The sequence below is a fragment of the Trachurus trachurus genome (assembly GCF_905171665.1).
Source record: "Trachurus trachurus genome assembly, chromosome: 6".
Taxonomy (NCBI): Eukaryota; Metazoa; Chordata; class Actinopteri; order Carangiformes; family Carangidae; genus Trachurus; species Trachurus trachurus.
This window is the reverse complement of record NC_139897.1, coordinates 30667423-30689749: the sequence shown is the minus strand read 5'-3', so window position 1 is coordinate 30689749 and position 22327 is coordinate 30667423. Positions and strand designations below refer to the sequence as shown.

General features: G+C 43.3%; 2 protein-coding genes across 2 annotated transcripts in view; one reads left to right on the top strand and one right to left on the bottom strand.

The window, feature by feature from the left end:
* The window catches only part of LOC310987543 (uncharacterized protein), a 52851-nt gene extending 45922 nt beyond the window's left edge, over positions 1-6929 (bottom strand). The window contains 1 exon segment of the mRNA XM_083973851.1: positions 6698-6929. The gene's annotated coding sequence lies outside the window, so the exon portion shown is untranslated.
* Positions 1027-20030, top strand: LOC310987936 (protein NLRC3-like; the record flags this gene model as incomplete). Its single annotated transcript, XM_083974405.1, has 11 exons — positions 1027-1157; positions 10167-10245; positions 10380-10605; positions 10774-12547; positions 12661-12834; positions 12926-13099; positions 13191-13364; positions 13456-13627; positions 15534-15565; positions 19259-19296; positions 19435-20030. 11 exons carry the CDS (start codon positions 1027-1029, stop codon positions 20028-20030), a joined length of 3570 nt encoding a protein of 1189 aa, XP_083830531.1.
* Positions 20031-22327: the final 2297 nt, after the last annotated feature.

The window sequence follows — 22327 nt, the reverse complement described above, 5'->3', positions numbered from 1 at the left end:
ACCTGAGATAATTGAGCAGTTTAATATGGAGGGTTTTGTTTGTTCAGGAGTCGACCAGGTGTCGTCTCTGTTTGTTCAGGGAGGAAAAACACATTTCATCTGAGTGACGACTAAACCTGGACTAAAGCTGGATCTTTCTTTGTATTAAAAAACTAACTTGTCTTTGTCTGATGTGATCATAAACTGTGTTTTAGGGTTATTAAGGTTATTAATAAGTGTCACTTTTCAATATTTTAAGGAAAACAATTAATAAACAAACAGATTTCTCCAGATTAATTAACAAATAATGAGTTGCACCAGATGACGATGATACAGCTTTTGTTTTTCCTTGTTATTTATCGTTATTTAGTCATTTAATTGATTAGTCAAGGATCAATATGCTGGAATCTGCCTCCATGATGATGTGTTATATTTGTGTAAAATCCTGACTAAGAGTTAAAAATAAAAAATCAGCACAATACGTGATATAATTGTCTGGATTAACAAACTTTTACATTTCACTGTACATGTGGAAAGTGGCGGCGTGGTGGTGCAGTGGATCAGTGGATAGTGAGCTGTCACCTCGCAGGTTTGATCTCCGCCTTCCTCCTCCCATAGTCCAAACACTTTGTGTTGACTAAACATATTATAGGTGTGAACGTGTGAACGTGTGTGTGTGTGTGTGTGTGTGTGTGTGTGTGTGTGTGTGTGTGTGTGTGTGTGTGTGTGTGTGTGTGTGTCTTACGATCAAATCTGGAGCTGCACAATGACTGAAGTCATAATAAATCAAAGTGCAATATGTGAATCACACTCGTCAGCATCATTAATGTTGTGTTGCTATGGAGACGTCCTGGACAACAAACCATCAAGGGTCAAAGTTTGTTCAGGTCCAAGACTCAACAAACATCATCATCATCATCATCACCATCATCATCATCATCATCATCATCATCATCATCATCATCATCATCATCATCATCATCATCATTCCTGAGTGGGAATTAAACTCAAAGTCCAGAGGATTGGACCTCTGACCGACTCTCAGAGATGTCACCGGTCGTTTCCACGGTCGTCAGCGGCGACAGCGAGACAGCTGAAGGTGTGTTCAGGTGTTCAGACAGAGCGTCGGTCACCGAGTCGTCTGACTGGTCCGACCGCTTCACATGGAAACTGACTCTGTATCTAATCGTTAACACGGTCTGTCAGGAAAACAACCACACAACAACAACAAGACTGTGACTGTGTAGTTATCTGGTTCTGCAAATATGCAAGAAGAAGGGGAAAAAATCATAATTCAATTATATATATATCATAATTAGGGATGTCACGATTACTTGTTTTCACAATTAACTGCAGTATTAAACACCACAATTAATTAATTGTCATGATTCCTAAATACCGTCACTTTACAAAAAAGATTATGTCGGAACTATATTGGCAAATAAGCGCCAAAATAAAGGTAAATGCACAGATACTGGTTTAAATTAAATTAATTTTCCTAATGTAACATTGAATTGGTATATGTTAGCGTGTCATTTGTAATAAAAAAAATTAAAATAAACTTTTTGGTATAGATGACAATTATTAACTATATTATTTTGTGGAAATAATTAGTAATGCAACCTATAGTTTGACTATATTTGATTTTACACTTTCATAGTGTTGTGAAATTAACTAATGTACAATAATCGTGATAATCATAATACCGTGATTATTTCTCCAACAATAATCGTACCAACAAAATGTATAATCGTGACATCCCTAATCATAATAATGATATTTATAGATGCCTTTAAAAACAGCCAGGGTCACTTTACAAGTCAGAGCTTGAGCGAATTCCACTTCCTATCTTAACCTGCAATCTCAAAAATGCGCTCTCCAGTTTAAGGGCTGAATCGCCTCAATACTGAGATTCTCCGACCGACACCCTTGGGACCAAGGGCTACCCAGAATGCAGTATTTTCTTTGTTATATAGATATAAATATCACGAAAACCATTGTATCATTTTAGTTTAGGCCCATTTTATGGATGATTTACCTCATTGTTGCATAACATTTAGCCTATCTTTTATGTTACAATCTTTTGTCAGTAGCCAACTGGTGCGGAGAAGCCGTGTTGCTGTGGCTTAGTTACAAAATGGTCATTTTTCTCAGTGGTAATGTAGTTGTTAAGTTGTTTAATCAAGATACAGCCTATGACAGGGCTGATGTCATCTCCCGTAGCCGCAGAGTTATCTAAAGATAGTTACAGCTGGTGTTTACCTTTCAATAAGCCGTGGTATGCAGTGACTTTCAGCTGAATATGTCCGTGGTTTGTGGTATTCATACAGATTATTTGTTTGAATATCAATTTATAACTAACTCAACTAACTAACAAAAAACTAATACCCAAAGTAATAACTGACAGATAGTCCACAGTCTGAATATGTATCTGCATTTAAGGGGTGTCCCATTACTAAGTCACAAAACAGCCCTTAACACTTGGTTCTGAGGGTTAAGATAGGAAATCAATATGACGTATAGGAGCAGATATTGTGGACATAATATAATATCAACATTAATAAATAATTCATTTATTTTATACACAGCTTTTCAGGGACCTAAATAATAACAACATTAAAGCTGTTAAATGGTATTTTTAGGAGCAGACTGAACTCCAGTCGTTCAGCAGGTACAGACAGAGATCTGTCTATGTTTTATTAAAGTTAGTGAGTGAATAATTTACAGTCTCATCTTATTTAAAAAAAAATATTCATAATGAAAAATTAAATAATCACCTCAGTACGTCTGATTTATATCTACCGGTAATCAATACTTGAAGTGTATGAGCTGATGATGATGTTCTATGTGTCTTTTTTTACATTGTTGTATTGTTATTATGAGTGTGACGACAGACTGGTCCGACCGCCTCTAATGGTTATTGTTATTCTTTACCTGCACAGGTGAGACAGGTGACTGTTACCATGACTACCAGGTGACAGGTGGCAGGTGGCAGACTGACTGAGTGACTGAGTGACTGAGTGAGTATAAAGTCATCAGCACCTGCACCTGTAGAGTCCTGACGTCACCATGATGAGGTCGGTGTCGGACCGACATTAAGACATAAGAGGAATTCTCTACCGACCGAAATAAAACTAACCCGAGACATTAGAACTTTTAATACAAAGGTTAAAATCTGGATGAAACAAAATCAGAATTGTATGCATTTTTAACGTGTCATGACTTGGTATGATTTTAGAAGTATTGTAGGCTACAATTTATAATGTTGTAACTTTGATGTCTTTCTTCTTACCTTCATTTTTTTTTTTTTCTACTAAAAGCCTAACTAGGGACCGGAGTTGGAAACTAGCTTTAGCTATAATCTCTGTATGCAGAACATCAGTCACATTGACTTGTTTGTAATGAGTGGAAGTGTCACTATGTTAAGCTGCATTGTCCCTATCAAATAAACTGAATTAAATTAAATTAAAGCAGAAGTAAGCGATCCGGTGGTTTTGGCTAACTTCTTGTCAGCCGATGGAGTTAGCAGCCCCCGCCCTCGTCATGGATCTATTGGTCCTCGTCCCTACGTCACCACATTCACGCGCATCCCTTGGCTGCACACACAGAGAGGACCGCCCCTTCATGCCGTTCTCTCTCCTCATTGGATAAAACTTGTAGGATACAAGGAAGTATACAAGACGTTTTCTCCTCAGCTTACAGCAGAGCAGAGTGACTGACAGACCCGTGTTTCGGACCAAACACTCTATGTAAGTGATTGCCGTCGGAAGATATAACTATTTAAAGGGACAACGAGGAGTTTTGGAAAAGCGAAGTGTTTTCACACTACATTTATGAGCCTCCGCGCACCGTGAAATTCTTTGACCGGCGTAAGACAGACTCATGTTTTCATTCATCAAGAATTAAAGTCAGAGGTTGGAAGACGATCACATACCGTCGTAGTTCCGACCATAAACGGAGATTCGGCGGCGTTATTCTCATGACTCGCCACGAAACCGAAAGTAAAGAAACGCTGGTCGGCTCGATCAGCATTTCTGCCACAACTAATAATAACAAAATAATGATAGAGACAAAACGATATATTATTTATCGAAAATGGGCCCATTAACAAGTGTGGGTAGCGTAGATTCATCCACATTAACGTGAGACTTTTTTATAACCAAATAGAAACTCCTCGTTGTCCCTTTAAGACTGATTATATTAACACAAATATTCCGCTTACTTCTGCTTTAAATTAAATTAAACCTGTCAATCACCTGGAGGACTGTGGACAGGTGGAGCTACAGGGCTGCTGCCCGGGATAATAATAACAACAACAACAACAATAATAATAATAATAATAATAATAATAATAATAATAATAATAATAATAATAATGAATGTAGCCACGTCATCATGGAGCTAATTAATAAACAACAACACTTCCTTCAGTGTGCTGCAGCTGATCTCAGGCCTGTAGAGCCGCTGCCACCTGGACCGGTGTTGTGGCCCTACTGGTTTCAAGTTAACTGGTTACGGTGCTGAACAGCTGCAGATGTTTTGCGCTCCCTGAGCAGATTCGTCACAAATTCATAAACATACACAACATATTACCAGCGAGTTTCAAGCCACAATTCACATCTACCGCGGCGAATATGCTGCTGTGAGTGAGCACTAACAGTTACGTACCAGCCACATGGGGAAAAAAAATAAAGTGGAGAAAAAATAATCTTCACATATTTGCGTGGGTCGGGACTCGATCTCGCTTCAGCAAAACCAATTACACCACTAACCACCTGTCTACCTCTGTGAGCCACTCAAGCTCACAGGTGCCAGCCGCTTCACTGCATATCAGTCAATTACGTCACTACAGGTAACGTTTTGACTCGAGCTGATCTGAGACAACTGGTTACCATCGGTTTGCCTTTGAAATACACGGACAATGCCTCGGTGTTTATTGTTCTTTTTCCTCCAGTCTAATCAACATATTCAGCGCTACACTTCTCTCCGCACAACGCTACACACCACAACAAAGCCTGTCGTGTTGAGAAAGTGATGAACTAGCTCGGAGATACTGTCAAAATACGCTCAACAATATGTAAACAAAAGCGAAACACTTGAGCCACTGCATGTGTACATGGGTGAAAAACGTACGACTTGCATTTAATCACATTACTGTATTGCGAATGTTTTGTGTACTTACATTTCTTTACACTTCTCTACAGATCTTATTAAACGCAAAGCGTATTTATTGGCGTGCATTAAAAGAAATGTCCATTTAAAGTCGCCGTGGTTCGAGGAAGAGGTGAGGTTACCTCTACCTGTTTCTGGCTCGTGAATAAGATGCGTTCAAGGGACCAGGGCAGCGTCGGACGTGAGTCGCTTGTTTGGAAATGATTTATAGAATGGTCTGATGCTTTAGATTTCGTGTGCCGACATATTTTATCATTGCCCTTTGTAAAGGTATACATTTTAATTAAAACTAGTTTGACATTCACAGAAAAAACTGACATCTATGACAGAAAAGCATTCTGGACTAATGTTCAAATAGAGATTGATAATTTTCTTGCCATTTAGATCGCCATGGACCCAAAACTGTTTAGTTAGTCAGTTTTTACAAAGGGCAATGATAAAATATGTTGACACACGAAATCTAAAGCATCAGACCATTCTATAAACACATTTCAAACAATCGACTCACGTCCGACGCTGCCCTGTTCCCTTGAACGCATCTTATTCACGAGCCAGAAACAGGTAGAGGTAACCTCACCTCTTCCTCGAACCACGGCGACTTTAAATGGACATTTCTTTTAATGCACGCCAATAAATACGCTTTGCGTTTAATAAGATCTGTAGAGAAGTGTAAAGAAATGTAAGTACACAAAACATTCGCAATACAGTAATGTGATTAAATGCAAGTTGTACGTTTTTCACCCATGTACACATGCAGTGGCTCAAGTGTTTCGCTTTTGTTTACATATTGTTGAGCGTATTTTGACAGTATCTCCGAGCTAGTTCATCACTTTCTCAACACGACAGGCTTTGTTGTGGTGTGTAGCGTTGTGCGGAGAGAAGTGTAGCGCTGAATATGTTGATTAGACTGGAGGAAAAAGAACAATAAACACCGAGGCATTGTCCGTGTATTTCAAAGGCAAACCGATGGTAACCAGTTGTCTCAGATCAGCTCGAGTCAAAACGTTACCTGTAGTGACGTAATTGACTGATATGCAGTGAAGCGGCTGGCACCTGTGAGCTTGAGTGGCTCACAGAGGTAGACAGGTGGTTAGTGGTGTAATTGGTTTTGCTGAAGCGAGATCGAGTCCCGACCCACGCAAATATGTGAAGATTATTTTTTCTCCACTTTATTTTTTTTCCCCATGTGGCTGGTACGTAACTGTTAGTGCTCACTCACAGCAGCATATTCGCCGCGGTAGATGTGAATTGTGGCTTGAAACTCGCTGGTAATATGTTGTGTATGTTTGTGAATTTGTGACGAATCTGCTCAGGGAGCGCAAAACATCTGCAGCTGTTCAGCACCGTAACCAGTTAACTTGAAACCAGTAGGGCCACAACACCGGTCACCTGCCGGTTACCTGCGGAGCTCGTGGGGGGGTCGAACCGGGACCTGTCTGGCCCGGTTGGACCCGGGTGGACCCCCTCCTCCCCCCTAGAGGAGGCCGAGGTCCCGAGGGAAGGAAGCGAGGAAGCGAGGGGACAGAGTAGGTGTGTCTCGTCTCACCGTGAACCGACGCCGCCGCCGGACCAAACTTTGCTGCTTCCCGTCTCTCTCTCTCCGAGCCGAACCCGCTCCAAACCGGTTCAAATCCGCCCCGAACCGGTCCGGGTTCCTCCCAGACCCGCTCCGCTGCGACCTCCCGCCTCCTCCCCGGTGATTAGTCCGGGTTTTCGGGGCCGTTTCTGGGGCGAAACAACAGAGAGAGACCGTGTTTCACTACCTGACACCACACACACACACACACAATAATCACCCGCGGTGGGCGGGGACAGCGACGCACGGCACGTAGCCCCGAACGAGGATGTGACGCAATGACGTCGCGTTCTCATGCTGCGTTCGAGACGACTCGGAATTCAGAAAGTCCCGGTTGAAAACTCCGATTTCCGACTTCAAAGCGTTCAAAGAGACGCACCACGCCAGAATAACAAAACAAAAAACAAAAAACACGTTAAAGTAGGCTACATAAAATAAGAATAAATAATAATAATAATAAAATAATAAATAATCAAAACCATTTACTACCTACACCGAGACAAACTTTCAAATCCACATTCAAAGTGTTTCAAGCAGCTTAGGTGCCTCGTATGTGAACACCTGCAGTCCCTCCACTCTTTTTCGTGTTTTCCCCATGGATGGTTTAATAGGAACTTCTTTTTTTATGCAACGAAAAGGATTTGATTTCACCCACAACCTGCTTTCAGACAAAAACAGTGCACAAAAAACAGCAGTGACCTTGTACAATGTAATCATAACAAAAACATGAGGCAGCTCATTACTGCTGCTTACCCTACAATGCCGCTGTCTGGTGCAACATAGAAATATGAGTCTGTACTTCACAGTTCTTCTACTGTGTAATATTTTAAACCTTTACGGTTCAGTGGGAGAAATAAACAGCGGTAAAGACACCAGTTTCTCCACTCAGATCATGTGACCTCCTCCTCTCCCCCCACTGCCTGTTCAAAGGTTACTTTCACTTTTAAACCAGCGTTTTTTGGTCGCAGTTCACCTGTTAAGGTAAGGAGACCAGTTTAAATGTTTGATCGCTGATCAATATTGGCTGTATGTTTTCTCGATAACTTCCAGTATTTTAAAATCCTTGTGTGAATGTGTATAATTTAGTGTGCGTGTCTCCTATGTGTGTTCCTTGTTTTTATCATGTAAAGCACTTTGAGCTATCGTAGGCATGAAAAGTGCTATAAAAATGAAGCCTGATTATGAAGCCGTATCATTAACCAATAGTCACTCATACTGTCTATTACAAATCAATACTGAACACCTTATGTTGTTATCAGGGTTTTCCTGAGACTTTACTGATTATTGATTTTCCAGTGTTGATCAATGTTCAGCATCAGGTTCTTCACAGTAACTGAGTACATTTAGTGCAGTACAGTTTCCTTGAGTATTTCCTTGTTGTGCTACTTCCTGCTTGTACTGCAGCTCACCTGACAGGTGAAGCTACTGGTCACTTTCCAGCTATTCAACTATTCATATCTGTGGTTACACACAGCAAACACTCTGGGTTATTGATTATTGGACACAAATCATTAATATTGTTCTGAATAACCTTTTAGAGCTGCAACAGTTCAACATTTTTCAAGCAGAAATCTTCAGTTTTCAGCCTCAAACACTGAAGATTTCCTTGTTTTCTTTTGTAAACTGAATATCTTTGTCTCTTTGATTATTGCCATAATAAAACAAGACATTTGAAGACGTGGCCTCAGACTGACACAAACTTGGAGGCATCATTTGTTTTGGTTTTCTGACATTTGATGGAGCAGACGATGAAGAGTCTTTTTCTCTCTCTGAATTTCCAGTGAGTGAAATGACTGAATGTTGTGATAATGAAGCTATAAGTTTACTACCTACACCAGGACAAACTTTGCATTCAAAGTTCTTCACGTAGCTAAGGTGCCTAACGTGTGAACACCTGCAGCCCCTCACTCTTTTTCGTGGTTTCCCCGTGGATGGTTTAATAGGAACTCTTTTTTATTCAATGTAAAGGATTTTATTTTACCCAAAACGTGCTTTCAGACAAAAACAGGGCACAAAAAACAGCAGTGACCTTGTATAGTAGGCTATATGAGGCAGCCCATTATTTCTGCTTACCCTGGCCTATACATCTGGTACAACATAGAAACATGAGTCACAGTTCTTCTACTGTGTCATATTTTAAACCTTTATGGTTCAGTGGGAGAAATGAACTGCAGTAAAAACACCAGTCTCTCCACTCAGATCTGCAGCTTCATGACGCCATCTAGTGGACTGATAGTAGAAGTACAGCAGCTGATGGCAGCTTCCTCTTCCTCACTGCTGTGTGACTGCATTCAGCTGACACTGATATGAAGCAGAGAAGAAGAGCCAATCAGTGGAGGAGCAGCTGGAGACATGATGGACATGTGAGCTGCTGTGCACATGAATGATGTGTGTTTCCTCTGCAGGTGAAGCTACAAAGTGTGTGTGAGCTGATGTGGATGTGACCTCAGCAGCATGGATCAGTGTGAGGACAGAGAGGAGGGAGCCCCTCCCTCTAAAACCACTCTGTGTGGGGGACATCAGGGCCAGACCAGAGGTCGAAGGTCAGAATTAAAACTGTCAGACTTTTCTCTCTGAAAGTCAGTTGTGTTTATAAAAAGATTTAATATATTTTTCATCAGTTTTTCTCCAACATGCACATTTGTGTTGTTTCAGGTCACCTGGACAGTTCATTGACTTCAAAGGAGGACGTGGATCAGCTGATCAGATGTAAGACAAACCCTTCTTCCTGTGGAGTCAAATTTCAATGATTGTCCATAAAATCAGAGTTATAACTCAGACACACATTGTCCAGCTGCAGTAAAGAGTCCCTGCCATGTTAAAGGTCAAGTGCCATTTTTTTTACAACCTGGACCTTATTTCTGGCATAAAATAAGGTTGTTTACTCACCCATGTAACTTTGGTGTCACTTTGGACAATATTTAGGTCCATTCAAGAGTTGCTTATAGCCATATAGTGTGAGTGATTGGGGCACTGAAATGCAAATAACACATCTGCCGCAAAACTCATACTGTTATCGCCATCCAGGGTCTGTAGAAATCTGACAAATATATAGCCAGGTTGCATAAAACTGCAAAACTGTTCTGTATTCATGTTCCATGTACCTAAAATATTTAACATCAGTTGTGTTGTTGTTTCAGGATCCAGCAGCAGAGACCAGACTCTCCTGAACCCAGCTGTCTGTCTTTAAAGAGCGACTCGTCAAATGACCGGTTCATTAACTTTAAAGGAGGACGTGGATCAGCTGATCAGATGTAAGCTGTAACTGACAGTCAGATTCAGGTTATTGTAGAAATGAACCAGTTTGTATGACGTGTTGTTGGACCAGGTCTGAAATCAAAGTGTCTCTGTCTGTTGTGAACGTCCTCAGGGGACATATAAAGTCCATCTTGTATTATCTCTCTGTACTGATGTTCACTTCACACTGATTCCTCCACAGAGTGGACCAGGAGAGCTCAGAGGTTCCCAGTGGTCAGTCTGCCCAGCAGCATCAAACACACCTGGACTCCATGTTTATGGTGGGTACATGTCCAACAGCTGCTGTTACATCTGTTGTGTTCACAATCATCTCCATGCTGCACTTTGACACCAGTGGATTGTCAGTCTGTCAGGTTTTAGTTTGATGCTGTCACTCATAGAGTTTCTGTTCCAGCTGCTGGAGGAGAACATGGTCACTTTTGTGAAGAACGAGCTGAAGAAGATCCACAAGCTTCTGAGTCCAGATTACCCAGAATGCTCAGGGAGTCAGAGGGAGGATGAGGAGGTGGTGGATGGTGAGGATGAAGAGCAGAGGAGCATCAGAGAGGCGTTAGTGAAGATCACAGTGAAGCTCCTGAGGAGCAGGAAGCAGGAGGAGCTGGCTGAGCGTCTGCAGAGCAGTAAGAGGATTTCTGTAAAGATTCAACATGATGGAGAAATGAGACGTTCACTGATATCAACATATGGAGGGAAACATGTTCATATAGTCGTTATTTAGAGGAATTATCATGTTATATTTTCTTATTGGTCTGATTTCTTGTGTTTTCATTCAGAACATTTTGCTCCAGTTTGTCGACGTAAACTCAAATCTGCCCTGAAGAAGAAATTCCAGTGTGTGTTTGAGGGGATCTCTAAAGCAGGAAACCAAACCCTTCTGAACCAGATCTACACAGAGCTCTACATCACTGAGGGAGGGGCTGGAGAGGTCAATGCTGAACATGAGGTCAGACAGATTGAAACAGCTTCAAGGAAACCAGACAGACCAGAAACAACCATCAGACAAGAAGACATCTTTAAAGCCCCACCTGGAAGAGACCGACCAATCAGAACAGTGATGACAAAGGGAGTGGCTGGCATTGGGAAAACAGTCTTAACACAGAAGTTCACTCTGGACTGGGCTGAAGACAAAGACAACCAGGACATACACTTCACATTTCCCTTCACCTTTAGAGAGCTGAATGTGCTGAAAGAGAAAAAGTTCAGCTTGGTGGAACTTGTTCATCACTTCTTCTCTGAAACCAAAGAAGCAGGAATCTGCAGCTTTGATCAGTTCCAGGTCGTCTTCATCTTTGACGGTCTGGACGAGTGTCGACTTCCTCTGGACTTCCACGACACTGAGATCCTGACTGATGTGACAGAGTCCACCTCAGTGGACGTGCTGCTGACCAACCTCATCAGGGGGAAACTGCTTCCCTCTGCTCGCCTCTGGATAACCACACGACCTGCAGCAGCCAATCAGATCCCTCCAGAGTGTGTTGACATGGTGACAGAGGTCAGAGGGTTCACTGACCCACAGAAGGAGGAGTACTTCAGGAAGAGGTTCAGAGCTGAGGAGCAGGCCGGAGAGATCATCTCCCACATCAAGAAATCACGAAGCCTCCACATCATGTGCCACATCCCAGTCTTCTGCTGGATCACTGCTACAGTTCTGGAGGAGCTGTTGAAGACCAGAGAGGGAGGAGAGCTGCCCAAGACCCTGACTGAGATGTACATCCACTTCCTGGTGGTTTATCTAAAACTGAAGAAGGTCAAGTATGATGGAGGAGCTGAGACAGATCCACACTGGAGTCCAGAGAGCAGGGAGATGATTGAGTCTCTGGGAAAACTGGCTTTTGAGCAGCTGCAGAAAGGAAACCTGATCTTCTATGAATCAGACCTGACAGAGTGTGGCATCGATATCAGAGCAGCCTCAGTGTACTCAGGAGTGTTCACACAGATCTTTAAAGAGGAGAGAGGCCTGTACCAGGACAAGGTGTTCTGCTTCGTCCATCTGAGTGTTCAGGAGTTTCTGGCTGCTCTTCATGTCCATCTGACCTTCATCAACTCTGGACTCAACCTGATATCACAACAACAAACAACATCTCGGTGGTTTAGAGACACATCTACACCTTTCTACCAGAGCACTGTGGACGAGGCCTTACAGAGTCCAAATGGACACCTGGACTTGTTCCTCCGCTTCCTCCTGGGTCTTTCACTGAAGACCAATCAGACTCTCCTACAAGGTCTGATGACTCAGACTGGAAGTGACTCACGGTCCAATCAGAAAACAGTTCAGTACATCAAGAAGAAGATTGAAGAGACTCCCTCTGCAGAGAAAAGCATCAACCTGTTCCACTGTCTGAATGAACTGAATGATCGTTCTCTAGTGGAGGAGATCCAACAGTCCCTGAGATCAGGACGTCTCTCCACAGATAAACTGTCTCCCGCTCAATGGTCGGCTCTGGGCTTCATCTTACTGTCATCAGAAGAAGATCTGGACGAGTTTGATCTGAGGAAATACTCTGCTTCAGAGAAGGCTCTTCTGAGGCTGCTGCCAGTGGTCAAAGCCTCTAACAAAGCTCTGTAAGTGTAGAGATAGTTGGATTTATTCATCATTATATAAAACACTTCTGTCTTTTCAACAGGACAGAAAATAAATCCCTTTCTTCTTTGATTCCTCATGTTCATCTCTTCAGACTGAGCAGCTGTAACCTCTCAGAGAGAAGCTGTGAAGCTCTGTCCTCAGTCCTCAGCTCCCAGTCCTCTAGTCTGAGACACCTGGACCTGAGTAACAACGACCTGCAGGACTCAGGAGTGAAGCTGCTGTCTGGTGGACTGGAGAGTCCACACTGTAGACTGGAGACTCTCAGGTGAGGATCCATCAAGCTGTTTATCTGATGACATTTGAACACACCTCCAGGTGTTGACAGAGGTTTCCTGTGTGTTGTTGTGTGTGTTCAGTCTGTCAGGATGTCTGGTCACAAAGGAAGGCTGTGCTTCTCTGGCCTCAGCTCTGAGCTCCAACCCCTCCCATCTGAGAGGGCTGGACCAGAGTAACAACGACCTGCAGGACTCAGGAGTGAAGTTGCTGTCTGGTGGACTGGAGAGTCCACACTGTAGACTGGAGACTCTCAGGTGAGGATCCATCAAGCTGTTTATCTGATGACATTTGAACACACCTCCAGGTGTTGACAGAGGTTTCCTGTGTGTTGTTGTGTGTGTTCAGTCTGTCAGGATGTCTGGTCACAAAGGAAGGCTGTGCTTCTCTGGCCTCAGCTCTGAGCTCCAACCCCTCCCATCTGAGAGAGCTGGACCTGAGTAACAACGACCTGCATGACTCAGGAGTGAAGCTGCTGTCTGGTGGACTGGAGAGTCCACACTGTAGACTGGAGACTCTCAGGTGAGGATCCATCAAGCTGTTAATCTGATGACTTTTGAACACCCCTCCAGGTGTTGACAGTGGTTTCCTGTGTGTTGTTGTGTGTGTTCAGTCTGTCAGGATGTCTGGTCACAGAGGAAGGCTGTGCTTCTCTAGCCTCAGCTCTGAGCTCCAACCCCTCCCATCTGAGAGAGCTCGACCTGAGCTCCAATCATCCAGGAGCCTCAGGAGTGAAGCTGCTGTCTGCTGGACTGGAGGATCCAGACTGGAGACTGGACTCTCTCAGGTATGGAGAGAGGCTGCTGCAGCCACACACACTGTCTGATAGAGGAGGAGGAGCTGGAACATTTTCTATGGCCCCGTTCACACCTGGTATTAACATCTGTCTCAGGTGATTGATGCATTGATAACATCAGATCTGATCACTGAGACTATATACAGAGGTGGTGTAGGCCACAGTGAAGCTCCGCCCACTCCACTGACATTCTCTGTCTCAGTCTGACTCGTCCCAACACAGTTTATACTGAAGCCAAAATCTCTGAGTGTTTCAAACATGAGCTGTGCAGCTTCCATCAGTCACAGTGATGAACTACTGGGATCAGGAGTTTCTCCTCATGACTTTAGTGTCTCATCATGACTCACTGTGTCATATTCAGTAGAAGAGATCTCAATGATGAAACCAGATGTTGGCAGCTGTGCTCTGAGTCTCTCCAGATGTTTTGATCAGACTTTATTTCAGAGTTGATGAGGAAACATTTCAGCTGCAGCTGGTTTAAAGTTATGGTTGGTAATCATGTTCAGAAACACTTTTTGTTATACTGGGTGAAATGGTCCTTCCATCCTGAGAGTAGTCAATACATTATCTATTCAGAAAAAGGAACAAAAACAATCAGACCTCTGTGGCAGCTGCAGGATAGACAAAACTCTGACCAATCCATGCTTTTCGCTCGGAAAAGGAAAAACCGATCAGATGCCTTCATGTCTGGTCTCTGAGATCCTGATCTTGTCCTGATGAGATCTGTTGTTGTGTTGAGGAGACAGTAAATCACAAGTGTGACATCCAGATGTCATCACTGTCCAGAGGCCTGGAGCTGTCAATCAGAAGAGAGTGAGTGTAGTGAACAGTGTAATAATCAGTGTTTGTGGCTGAATGTGTGTGTGATCAAACAGCTGTTTCAGACTGTGTGTGTGCTGCTCAAACACGTCTGACTCCAGATCAGATGAAGCCACAAAGTGGCTCCTTAATGAAAGTCTCCAGTGGCTCCTTAATGAAAGTCTCCAGCAGCTGGAGCTTCACTTCCTGTCTGAGTCCATGTGCTCTGAGCTGAGCCTGCTTCTCTCTGCTCTACAGTTTCTCTGCTTCCTCTGGACTCTGACTTCAAGTCCAGTAAAAATGTGTGGACAGGTTTGATGGAGCTCAGGACTGGTCCTGAGGACGGCTGCTTTGTTCCACATGATGTGACTGATCTCAGTGAGTCAGTGTGTTGCAGCTGATCTGTGTGAAGAGCAGAGAAGAACAGAGTCATTGATCATGAGATCCTGATCCGTCCTGTCACTGTGATCAGATGGTTTCTATTAGAGCTCCTTCATCCACTCACTGCTGCTGTGGCCATAGGCGTCATTTACGCTGGGGACGCTGGGGACATGTCCCCACCACTTTTTGTCAAGAACAATTTTGTCCCCACCACAAGGAGGCAGGTAGTAAAGGGAGCGTGCTTCATGCTCTCTCCGCGCCGGTAAAACATCGACTCCACTCGTCTGTACTCAGTTTTCGACACACACACAGGTCTGTCTCTAGCTTTGTACGTACAGATGTGTGTGTGTGTCTCGTGTGCAGACGCAACTGACAAATATTTATAGATGGACAAGCAACAACTTCATTACCGGTAATCATCATTTTATTTTGAAAATTGACCGGATTCTCTCACCTTTTCTGTGCCCGACTTCCTGTCTGTTACGAGCTGTTCTATCCAGCTTGACATACGGCGCTCGCGGCTCGCGTGAAAAATAGAACAGACACCGAACTGAAGCGCGGCAGCGGATTGTAGCCTACCGGATGAGACAGCATCCGATATATGCTTAATATGTTTGGGTGCAGGGGCGGATCTAGGTTCATGGGAGATCCGAGGCCTAGCCCAGAGGAAGGAAAGACAAAGATCTGCCTTTTCTTTTTGTCTTTGACTGTGATAGGCCTACTGGAAATTTCAACATATCAACGTTAGGTAGACAAAAGCATTGTCCTGAAGGGTCCACAAACAGGAGTTACATCATAAAAAAAATAAAATATAAAACATGACCTACAGCATTACGCTTTTTAAAAAAAGGAAAGAATCTGAATTTAAACTAAATTTGTCTGACTTACATTTACACAACTCACAAAGAGTTAGGGATATTTGATAAGAATATCCATATAAAAAAGGTCATGCTACAGTGATATTCTATCATGAGGCCTTTTAAGTAGAAGGATGCAATGGTTATTTCTTTATCTCAAACAAAAGCTAACAACAGTGGTGGTTATAGCCCAACAAAAATCTCAATGTCTCAATAACTTTGTGTTTTCTTGGTCTCATGATGTCACCATGTGAACATGGTGGAGAGGAGAGGGAGAGAGAAGAACATTTAGTGGTTCAATGACAACTGAACCACTAAATCAGACGGTGCTTGTGATTTTTGTACTGTAGTTAATCACCTTGTTAGAGAACAGCATGCTATTCAATAAGGACTGAAACATTGAACAATTGGACATGTGCATTCAAAAGTTTAGAGAAGGTTAAATTAAGTTCACCTGTAAAGGTTATAGTGCATTTTAGGTGCATTCTGAAATTTAACCCAAAAGCCAAACATTCCTAACTTTTTGTGAGTAGTGTATCTCATATAATGCTAGATCTATGCAGTGACGGCTGGTATCAATGGGCTAGTGGGGCTAAGCCCTCCCAGCATTACACAACAAAAGATGAGGAAAAAATATTATATATAGCCTATATTATATTCTCTAAATAACATACAAAAGATTGTTCTAAGTCTTAGTCAAATCGAAACTGGCAACAATATTAAAGCAGATATCAGCTTCACGGCCGTTTCGGCTAATGCTGCGTTCAAGGCAGGCTTTTGAAACCGTAAGTTACAGCTTCAAGTCACAACTACGACTTGGTAGCGTTCCAGGTAACCCGTAGCTCGTGTTTTTACCATCCTGTTGTCTGTGAAAGTTCCCTATAACGGCCACTCGTAACTTCCGACCCGTGAACTCGTACCAGATCGAACTGGTATGACTTCACAGGAAGGAAAAACACAAAGTACGAGTTTCTTTGAACGCACCATGAGTTAGCAGCCCCCGCCCTTGTCAGGCATCAATTGGTCCTCGTGCTACGTCACCACATTCACGCGCATCCCTTGGCTGCACACACAGCCCTTCATGCCGTTCTCTCTCCTCATTGGATAACACTTGTATCCCACAAGGAAAATTTTCTCCTCGGGTTACAGCAGAGCAGAGTGACGGAGAGACTCGTGTTTAGGCTGAAATACTTCATGTAAGTGATTGCTGACGGAAAATAGGACTATTTAGGACTTATATTAACAAAAACATTCCACTGATATCTGCTTTAAATAGTTTCGAGAAAAACACAGGATATCTCTAAATGGGCTAATTTTAATCAGCCCCAGCTCACCCAGTCTGCTCTCATTCATTTTCTGACTGTGGATGATTGACAGGTGCCATGTCCCGCCCTCGCCATTGACCGACTGTTGGGGCTAACTTCATTCAGCCCACAGGCCGAGCGGTTCTGACCAATCAGCAGCGGGCTGACGCAGGGTCAATGATTGACAGGCGTCATGTCCCGCCCCCTTGGTTCACTTGTCATTGGGGCTAATTTCATTTAGCCCAACACCGCTGTTTTCAGACCAATGACAGGAACCGGAGGAAAAGTTGTGTTGTTGTGGGAGGGAGAAGACAGAAACAGCGGCGCTAGGCGCTAGCATCACAGGTAGCATTAGCATACTGCTCTAAACTGTCTTTGCTAACATGAACGAAGTGGAGAATCTAGTTTCTAAACTCACTGGGAGCACCAGACTTAAATGACATGGCGATAACAGACCAGAAAGGCCGTCGATGTGAGCTGCATCGTCTTTTCTTTTCTTTTTTTTTAATTGAGCAATATCGTCGGGTGTGTGTGTGTACGCGTGTGTGTGTGTAGGTGTGTGTGTGTGTGTGTGTGTGTGTGTGTGTGTGTGTGTGTGTGTGTGTGTGTGTGTGTGTGTGTGTGTGTGTGTGCGTGCATGCGTGCGAGAGAGAGAGAGAGAGAGAGACTGTGTGTGTATGTGTGAGATAACCAGGTGAAGTTTTTTTTTTTTTGGACTAGACCCTTCTACTTAATGCAGTATGTAGGCCTAGTTAGTTGCTATACTTTTGTGAGATGGGATAACCCTAACTTTTAGCTGTGTTAACCATTTATGGGTATAATTTATTTATTAGCCCACCCAACTAATTTGACCACCAGCCGCCAGGCTGCATGTGATATGCAGCCTGCCTGGCTCCATACAGCAGCCTGGCACCTGGCATAGTGGAGTCAGGCTGCATCTGACAGCTCAGTGTGACGTAGGCTACGGCCGACGCCGACGGCCTATGGGAGGCAGGAAAATTTTATCTGAGGGAAGCCTTTATTTCTAAATCCCTCCTTTTATTTTTACACATAGCGACCAAGCTCATCGTTCATTAGCTCATCTTCATCTTCTTCATGTGCTTTTCTCCTCGCTGCGCTGTCGGACCTGGGTCTCTGTCTCCGTTACACTGTATCGCTTCAATCCCATTCAAGTCGCATTTTTACAGCGTGCGCTGCGGTCCGTCTTCGGTCCATGAATCTATTATAATACATCCATGCTCGGTCCCGAGCGGGCTCCGGACACAGAGACTCAGATCCGACAGTGGAAAGCTGTCCCTCTCTGAAGCAGAGGACGAGGCAGCTTCACTCCCGTCAGTCTTCACAGACAGTCCACACATGAGTTTTTTTGGTTGGTTGTTTGTTTTTTTGACCCGGCTTGTATTTAGGGCCGGCCGTTTTTTTTTTGTGTAATGATTGAATACCGGCCATGATTTGATGAAATGCGGTATGCTATTATAAAGTAACTTCAAATCACATAATCACTGCTAAGTGTGCGTCTCTCCCCCGACCCTCTCAATAAACAGTTCCGACGTCCATGAGGCGACACTTCAGACTGGTGCGGTCAGCTTGAGGGAGACTGACATAAACTGCGTTGAGATTTTTTTTGCCCCTACTGTAAAACATTCAGGGCTTTGGCAAAAACATCCGGGGCTTGAGCCCAAGTAGCCATCCCCTAACCCCGCCCCTGTTTGGGTGCAAAGTCACTGTTAACGAAATCAACATCTAATTTGTCCCTTCAAAATAAAGTTTGTAACGTGTCTGTTTGGAGCAGCTGCTGACAGTGACAGTTCCTCATCACTAAACCTGAGCCACCATCCGATCCTCACTCACCTCGTGACGATGGGACAAAGTCTTTTGGACTTTTTCACTGAGCTCTAACAAACGTGTCTTCTCCTGTGCCTTTCTTGGTATATTGTGGGATATCTGGGCTGGTGAGCTCCACCTGTTGTGTCTTCATCTTATTTGCTGTGACGTGTGTTTTGCAGCTTGAGAGTCAGAGAGTGAAAGTGTGTGTCTGACACTGAAGTGACATCACATGGAGAAAACACATGATGAAGTGTTTCCTCCTCGTCTCCTCCTGCTCTGTATCATCACTAGATAAAGACTCCAGCTCCTTCTTCTCTGTGCTCAGTGTTCATCCATACATACCAGCCTCCATGTGAACACAGTGATAAAACAGTGTGTGTGTGAGAGCCATGTAATGTCCATGTGCGCATGCTGACAGAGAACGTGCTGCTCTGACCCCCCTCCTCCTTTCAGGGTGGAGCCTGCTGGAGCCCAGTTCGGTCCGGGGAAGTGTAAGTGTGTTTTTACTTTGAGCAGCACATTCAACCATCTTCACACTGTCACATCACTGACGTCATGAGTCTTCATCAAACTGTCAATAACTGATCACATGATCAATAACTGCAGCTGTGTCTTGTTCTCTCCATCAGATTCCTGTCGACTCACAATCGACACAAACACAGTGAACACAAAGATCAAACTGTCTGACAACAACAGGAAGGCGACATGGGTGAAGGAGCATCAGTCATATCCTGATCATCCAGACAGATTTGACCACTACTACTGCCCTCAGCTGCTGTGTTCAACTGGTCTGACTGGTCGCTGCTACTGGGAGGTCGAGTGGAGCGGAGGAGTTTATATATCAGTGAGTTACAGAGGAATCAGCAGGAAAGGATACAGTGGAGACTGTGGGTTTGGATGGAACGATCAGTCCTGGAGTCTGGAGTGCTCTGATGGTCGTTACTACGTCATTCACAATAACAGACGGACAGACATCACCTCCTCCTCCTCCTCCTCCTCCTCCTCCTCCTCCTCCTCTGTCTCTAACAGAGTAGCAGTGTATGTGGACTGTCCTGCTGGCTCTCTGTCCTTCTACAGAGTCTCCTCTGACTCACTGATCCACCTCTACACCTTCAACACCACCTTCACTCAACCTCTGTATCCTGGGTTTAGACTCTGGTCTGGTTCCTCAGTGTCTCTGTGTTCAAATCAAATCAAATCAAATCAAATCAATCTTTATTTATAGAGCACCTTTCATACATGGGAATGCAACACAAAGTGCTTTACACACAGAAAAATAGAAACAGAAAAACAAATTACAAGTAAAAACCCCTCCCTCCCACACCCCATACTGCACACACACACACACACACACACACACACACACACACACACACACACACACACACACACACACACACACACACACACACACACACATACACACTCTCTCTCACTACTGACACTAGGGAGACATGGCATGACACTGAGGATTGAGGAAGCGCTATCTTTGGGGCCGTCCACACTGGGAGGAGTGGCAGGCTGTGCCACAGGGGGCACCAGCGCCCAGGCCCCCCGACCCCGACAGACCACAGCCAGCGGAGCCGAAGGGACCCAGGGACAGCGCCCCCAGCAGCAGCCCAGACACAGCTCCCAGCGTGGAAGACCCCCCTGAGGAAACACTGGAGTTAAAGCTAAAAACTAAAAACATAAGATAGGATAAAAACATTGAAAAAATTAGTTAATAGAATAAACAGTTTAAAAAGATAAAAATATGTAAGATAATAAATAAAATAAGTAAAACAAGTAAAATTATTTAAGGTTAATAACATCTTTAAAAGCAAGATAGAAGCAGAAAAATAAGATAGAACCATAAGAAGAATTTAAGATCTAGTTAAAAGCCTGACTAAAAAGGTGTAAGTGAATCAGAGTCTCCTCCTGTCACAGAAACCTTCTCACTGTTGAACAGACAGTTCAGTCTCTACATGTCTGTCTCTGTCTCTCACTCACGTTTTCACATTCATGGATTAAATCAGTAGATTTTTTAAACTCTTCTCAATGATTCTTGTAAACTTCTTCCTCTTCCTTTAAAGATGGAAGTGTTGATTATTACAGGACAAAAACCACGGTGACTTTTACTCAGCTGCTGATGAAGGACGAGGCCTAATATCACCAAGCTAAAAGTCTCTGAGCCGCCAGCGTCACTGAGGAGAAAAACACATTTTAAACAAATTCACTGTTCATGTTCAACTTTACAGGCTGTTTGTGAGCTGGTCACAGGTAAACAGACACAACAAGAAACACAACTGGAAACAAACATAATGTTGTAGAGACGCTGAATATAATGAATTACATGTGATTTATTTTTCTTTGTGGTTTCACTGAATCAAATGAAACAATTTGAATCAGTTTTATATGTAATGTGCATTTCCTGCAGCACAAAAACCATCAGCTACTAATACTACCAGCTAATGATTTTTTCTGTTAACATGATGCTTAGTTCATAACATTTTGTAGATTTAAATTTATCTAGACTTTGAGACTGATTGTTTTTTATTATATATTTCTATAATTATTACCTAACTGCTTTTTCTTGGAACTCAGGACTTCATTTTCGTTTATTAGTGATCATTGATTGGTTCATGGATTGTTTGGGATTTGATTGGCCGTGCACATTCCTGTTTGACGACACACGGTTGTATGGTTTCAAGTTGACACAATAAAATATAAAATAAACATGAACTCATGTTGAAGACCATGTTTCTTATTTGGCACGTCTGACTGTAGCAGGTGACAGCAGGTACGAGTCGTTTTGGCTGCTGGGCGGAGGGATTTCAAAAGCACAAGTAGTTCCAAGTATTTGCTTCATGTGTCGTAATGTTACATAATTATACATGATTATTTCAAAGCGTGGTGAATGTGCAGGTCATAACTTGTCCACCTCCATTGTGTTCACAGAGCAGCTCACGTCTCTGCCCCGCCGATCTCAAAACAACATGCACCGATAATTAAAAGTGATGAACCCACTGCTATGACTATAGGGAATACGGCAATAGGAGAATTTGCCAAAATGTTGAACTATCCCTTTAACACATCATCACCCAGTTCACAAACCAGTTCTGCTAACATGAAACTGTGGTCATTAGATGTTAAACCGTATTTATCCCAGTAAATGGCTGAGACGAGCTACGGATAGCATGGCTAACACGGAGCTAAAAGCGTTAGCAAAGTGAATCGGTTTTTCACATTAACTTTATATAACTTGGACGTTGACAGTCTCGTGTTCTTCGGTCAAAACACACAGGTGGGCACAAGGGGGGGTAATCAGTGCTCTTGTAGAATATAGGCTACAACAAATTAAATAAGATTTAGACATATTCAGAAAAAAAAAAAACTTACCGAATCGTGATATCAGCTCCCTCTGGTCTGTTAGCACCGTTGGACGAGTCATAGACGCGGTGAAATGAAAACTGACTGAAATTAATTAACTGCCAACTGTACCTGTAGTCCAGGCAATTTAGCTAATTTTGGACCCAAAAATAG